Source organism: Aptenodytes forsteri, unplaced genomic scaffold (genome assembly GCF_000699145.1).
Source record: "Aptenodytes forsteri isolate BGI_AS27 unplaced genomic scaffold, ASM69914v1 Scaffold33, whole genome shotgun sequence".
NCBI lineage: Eukaryota > Metazoa > Chordata > Aves > Sphenisciformes > Spheniscidae > Aptenodytes > Aptenodytes forsteri.
The window spans coordinates 7570896-7576895 of record NW_008795037.1 but is presented as its reverse complement, the minus strand read 5'-3'; the positions used below and the strand labels follow the sequence as shown (position 1 = coordinate 7576895).

The 6000-nt window shown below is 43.0% G+C and overlaps 1 protein-coding gene across 1 annotated transcript in view; it reads left to right on the top strand.

Moving 5' to 3' along the window:
* The first annotated feature begins 1315 nt into the window (after positions 1-1315).
* Positions 1316-6000, top strand: part of AMFR (autocrine motility factor receptor) — a 28921-nt gene continuing 24236 nt past the window's right edge. The window contains exons 1-3 of the mRNA XM_009276761.2: positions 1316-1403; positions 3275-3439; positions 5242-5394. Coding sequence (XP_009275036.1) covers positions 1341-1403; positions 3275-3439; positions 5242-5394 — 381 coding nt within the window. The 5' untranslated portion in view covers positions 1316-1340. The remainder of the gene's footprint in view (positions 1404-3274; positions 3440-5241; positions 5395-6000) is intronic.

The window sequence follows — 6000 nt, the reverse complement described above, 5'->3', positions numbered from 1 at the left end:
CCCTCCCCGGGCCGCTGCCGCAGCCGCGTTCCTGCCTTCCCTCCTCCTCCCTTCCTTCCCTGGCCGGGGTGACAGGGCTGCGTTAAGGCCGAGCGCCCTGAAAGCTGAGCGAGGTGCTTGTGCTTGTCCCTGAGCGCCCCCCTCTCGCCACGGGTGGGTTTTGGCAGAAGCTCTTGGGTGGGAGAGCTTTGCCGCGGTGCCGGGTGGGTGCCGCACTTGCAGGTCTCGAAGCACCGCGTGTCCTGCTCAGCTAGAAATCTTTGTAAAAGGCCATCAGTTATTCAAGCCCAAGCCTTACCTTCTTTTTTTTTTTTTTAAATAACATTTGAAGTCATGCAGGCAAGAGGAAGCATTCTCACCATTTGAGAAAAAAAAACGGAAAGAGTTTTCTGTAGCTCTTTAAACCCAAACCTGGCAATGGTAGATGGGTCTTGGCTCGCTCATTTCTGTAGTTGAAATAAAGGCTCAGCAAGGGGATATCGGAAACCTAGCTGAGCTGTTGCTGTTGAACTTTTCATGTGTCTGTCAGTCAAAGGTGGTGTTAGTTGGACACCTGCTTTACAACATGCTGCTTGGCTGAGCCGCTGATTTTTGAATATACCGAATGCGTTCAGCCTGTTGAAACTTGGTCTCGGGACCTTAAATTAAGAGCCCTGGAAAAGTTCATTGTATGTCCTTTAGAAACGATGGGGTGAGGCTGCTTCATCATCCCCCCCTCGCCCTTTTAGTGTTCTGCGTAGGTCAAAAGTTAATTACAAGTGTCTTTGTCAAGTGCGAGAAGCAGTTTTCCCAGGCCCGTGTATTCTGCTCCTTGCTGCTTTGCTTTAAAGCAGTTTCCCAAGAAGGATTCAAGCAGTGTTGTTACAGAGGGGGTGTGCACTACTCAGTGTGTTTCGAGACAATGTCTGAATCTTGTTCCTGCAACAACAGATTCAAACTGGGGTTTTCTCGTCTGCTGTATGTTAAACAGAATGAGCACCTTGGTGAGCTGTGAGTTTCGTCCCCATCTTCCTTGGTGCTAAAATTTGCTAATCTATATAAAACAATTTATTGCAAAGAGGTCTGTTGGCTATACTGGTATATCAAACCGACCGTATTAGTATTTCTAGAAAAAAAAGTTAAGTGATGTACCAGCTACTGTACGTGTCTTGGAAGAGGCCAGGCTTAAATTTCACCAAAAAAAACCCCCGGCAACTAATACTGTTCTGTGAACAATGGTAGGTTTTGTTAGGCTCGTTCATTCTCCTTCTCTCTCTCACCTTCTACACAGGGCAAAAGTATTTGTCGCTGACTGCTTTATTTCTTTCCAGGTACTAGTGAACACTGCCTGCTGTTTTCTGATGTTGGTTGCGAAGCTAATCCAGTGTATGGTGTTCGGTCCTCTTCGTGTCAGTGAGAGGCAGGTAAGACAGCAGTGCGTTGCCTTGGATATTGTCGTGTTTCATAATTTCTTGGTGTACGACTGGTGTGGCTTTTTATACGGAATTGCTGAAAGTACACAAAAAAAGTAAATTTTAGAACAAGGTAAACTTAAATCTTACCATTTGGTTAGCTGGTATATCCACAGCCACAAGCTTCCAGTTTGTTTCTGAAGGGAACTCTTCGTTTTCACGGTTCCTATTCTATTTTATAAGCCCATGGTCAACTTGAAAATCCTGCTTCCTTAATGAATTTGTCAGATTTCTTACAAGTGCACCTCATTTCAGAATACGTACAACATGTGGTGTTCTCTATTCAGTTTGCGCTTGGCAGCATTTCTCCGTTGCGTTTCGTAGTCAGTTATCAGCGCTGGCACTCTTGAGTTCCCTTTCGTACCTTGTTTTGTGCCTTGACTGCTGGAGAAGTGCTTTCCATCCTCCTACGCCGAGCGGATGGTTTATCTGCCCTCGGGTTTAAGAGGGAGTCGGCAGGCATACGCCCAGAGAAAGGAGGTAAGCAGGGCTGAAAACTCAGGCTGTTTAGTCCTGCTCTTGGATGTTTTTAAAACGTTTTTTAAAATTCAGCAAGGGACCCATTAAAGCCCAGGCTTTTTAAAAACAGGATCCTGCAGAAGGTAAAAGCAGCAGCAGTAGTTCGAATAGTATCTGTATATTTTTTTCAAAAAGAAAGGCAAATGCATAAGTTGCTCTGTGTAAATGCAGTAGCAGCGGTTTGAAGTGTGTTCACGTATTTAAAAAAAAAAAAGTGTGTAAATGCAGTTCTTTAGGAGAAATTGGGCCATGATGATTTCTGACACGCAGAACTGAGGCACATAAAGCTTCATTAATAGCCATGGGTCTCTCAAAGCCTGTTGTATTTGTGATTCACACCCCGTAGAGCCTCCGAGCGAAGGGTATTAAAAACAAGGCACTATCAAACTGCATTGGGCCAGATTTCCTTTCCAGTCCGTGTTGATTTGTGGATGTGGAATTTTAACCAGTGATAATTTCCAGCTTGTTCTCTACCCTCTTAAAAACTGAAGTGAAAAGCAGTAACAGTGTGGATCCATTTGTGTTTGGACAGTGGGAGTATGCTTCAGTTCTCATGTAAAGGAAAGCTGGTTATTAATATTGGCGAGCATCATGAAGGAAATCTGGGCCCGTCTTAACTAAACTCCTGGTGATTTCATCGTGTTCTTTAACAACATATTTTACTTCATAAATTTTTTTTTTACCCCCAACAAGCTGGCTTGCTATCTGCTGCTTGAGACCATCATATTGTTTCCTTCGTACTGCACGTGCGTGGGAATAATTTTTTTTTTCCATTGCTCATCCATCTCATTCTCTGTAGGCATTGTGCTTTTTAAGAACAGACTTTGTCATCTTTTCTTAATCATCCCTACTTTTTGACAGGTTTTTGGAAGCGAGGTGCTAGGCTATTTGGGCATCTTGTATAGCTAACCGTGGCAGTTCTTCTAGCAACGAGGGCTTTGTGTTTGCGGCCCGGTAGCTGTGTTGCTTGGGGGTGGGGAATCAAACTGGAATCAAACTTGGTTTGTGCTAAGCACTGTTTCAGAAGTACGGCAGGAAACTACATTGTGCGCTGCGTTGCACACTTATGCTGCGGTGGTGCAAAAGACGAGATAGACACTACGGACCGCTAATATTTCTAATACATTTTTAATTCAGTAAGGGTAACAAATACTATTCAGGATGTGTATGCAGCAGGCTTTTGCTAATGTATTGTTGCATTTCTACTTCCATCTTTTTTTTTCTTTCTCTTTTTCCCTCCTTCTCTCCCCTGCATGTGGATTGTCAGTGCTTTTACTACAGTAACCAAATGTCTTCCTTTACAGCATCTCAAGGATAAATTCTGGAACTTCATTTTCTACAAGTTCATCTTCATTTTTGGTGTGCTGAATGTTCAGACAGTGGAAGAAGTGGTGATGTGGTGCCTCTGGTTCTCTGGACTTGTGTTTCTTCATCTTATGGTTCAGCTCTGCAAGGATCGCTTTGAATATGTAAGTTTTGATTAAGGGCTGTCTTTTGGGACATGCAAATTCTGTTTCTGGTTTGGGCACTGGCTCGTGATAGGTTACAAACAGATCATTTAGACCTTTTCCCCACCCTGCGGTGCTGAACACGTGCACCTCCCAGTAGCTTCGAATACTTGCTTTAAAATGCGATGTCAATCTTACTCCTTCAGTTTTCCCATGAGACAAATGGAGCTGAAGATACTTATTTTCTTTGATAAATTGCTCCTTATATGTGCCCTGTAATTACTATTACATAACTCCATGAGATGTCTTCAGAGCTCTCCTTAGTGAAGAAATCTTGACAACAGAACATCCCTTCGATTGGTGCCCTTTAGGATTGGTCCACGAAGCCTGTTTCTGAGGAGTCTGTGCTCAGGTTTCAAGCTCAATTTACGTCTACCAAACGTTGACTGCTAACGTCTTTACAAAATACAGTGCAACTTTCTCCATAAGCTACATCCCAGTTTGTGTTAATACCAAGAATAAATTCAGTAGAGATGCAGAAACTGAAGGCTAGGCAAGGAAGAAGGAACTGGAATTTGAGCAGTAAATCTTGCCCTTTAAACATCTATAACGGACATGCATTTTCCTCAGCTCCTCTGTCCTGGAATAAAAGTTTGAACTGAATTGAATCCATGAATTTCCTTTTGCTAGCTCTGTGCTTTGCAATTTTTTTGTTTTTAATTAATATCCAGCAAGGCCTGTTAATTCGCAAGTAGCTAAGCACTAAGCTTGAAACTAGATTGGTTGGGGTTAGGAAAATTGAGACAGAAGTGAACAAGGCAGTCATCTGGTATTTTTAGTGCTGTTCAGAAAGCTGTGAAAGAACAAAGCTCACGTGGGAAGAAATCCTTGTTATATTCCTTCTGCATTCAAAGCATGTATCGTAATTCTTTACTTGGACAAATGGTACTTGTGTGATCTGCCTTGCAAACGCAGGGGGATGTGGAACTGAAGCAGATATAAACAAGGAAGAAAGAACCAATTTAAAAACAAAACATGGGAGTCAACTTCTTCAATCAGACCAGAGTGAAGCTTTGGGCAACTCCTTCTTTCCTTGTCCTGTTCTTCCCCTTCCTGCCCTGAAAATAAGGGGATGGACCATCTAAACACTTTGCCTCTTGGGTCATCTTTGATTTAGACAGCCTAGTTGTAGCCTACCGTTAAGGCAGCTTAGAGAATTAATATGCTATGCATGCTATTGAATGAGACGGCTATTTTCAGTAGACTCTGTCCAGCAGTCTCTAGCTGCAAGTTAAATTTTTTGGGGAGATGTCTCTTTCTTCCAGAAGAAAATGATGTTGGAAGAACTAGAGGCTGGAAGATAAAGCTGGGCAAATTCAGATCAGCTGTAAGGTGAAAAACTGGCAGAACAGTTATTCTCATTGCTCAAAGACTGTATGTTAAGGTTAGGTGTCTTTCTAAAACGCATGTTCATCCTAAGCAGGTGCTGTGGATTTGATGCAGAAATTACCGTGTGAGAAAGCGTCCGTGGTTTTCTTGCACAGGTGATCTAAACATTGGATCAAATAATCGTAATGATCCCTTCTGGCTTTAAAAGCCTGGTGAATGTAAATGACAACGAGATGAATGAGACTTTGGGATGGTGTGTGGTTTTAGCTTTATTCTGCGTCATTTATTACTACATTGCGTGGCTGAGGTCATGAAATCGGTTTTATTCTGGAAAGCAAAAGGTTTTCCTGAATGAGGACTTGCTTGGTGAGGTGACTATGGAAAGCAGGGTGGATGAAGTACTCCTTTAAACCTGTTATGTATTTGTGTTGCAGCTTTCCTTTTCTCCTACCACGCCCATGAGCAGCCACATCAGAGTCCTGACCCTGCTCATAGCCATGCTCCTGTCCTGCTGTGGATTAGCAGTCGTCTGTGGTATTATTGGCTACACCCATGGCATGCACACCTTGGCTTTCATGGCAGCAGAGGTGAGACTTCCTTCATACGTGTCGTGGTTTCTGCTTTGCTTTTCACCCCTCGCTTGGGGGTATCTTGGCACGCGGTGGGTTTTCTTTTAGTTTCCCACAAGGAAGAAACTCTGAAGATGCAAACACGCCCTCCCCTGTTTTAGAGTAGTTGCCAGATCTGCATGCTTTCTCTCTTTAGAGTTTACGCCTGCAAAAAATCTTTGTCTGAAGAAGAGAATGAGAGCATAAATCCGTAAGATGATGCTGAAATCAAATGGCAGCCTGTGAAAAAATAATGGTTGTGCTTCATGAGCATTGTAAGAAGAGTTAGTTGAAATGGCCACTAGAGAGAGGGAGAGAGTGTGTATGAAAGTGTAATGTGCACCTCAGTCTGTGTCTTTGAGGTTGTATTTTCTATTTCATTTCTCCCAAAAAGGAATGAGACTAACATCCTTTCCTTAAGGCACACTCAGGGAGTTTGCTTATGTTTGTGCAAAGAGATGCATCTCGGCTGAGATGAGCAACTCGTGTTTGTGTGCTCCTGAATCGATTGCAGTGTGGAGTAAACAACAACATGTTTGTGGAGTGAACACCAGTATGTTTTTGATGCTATGGTGGGTTGTTGCT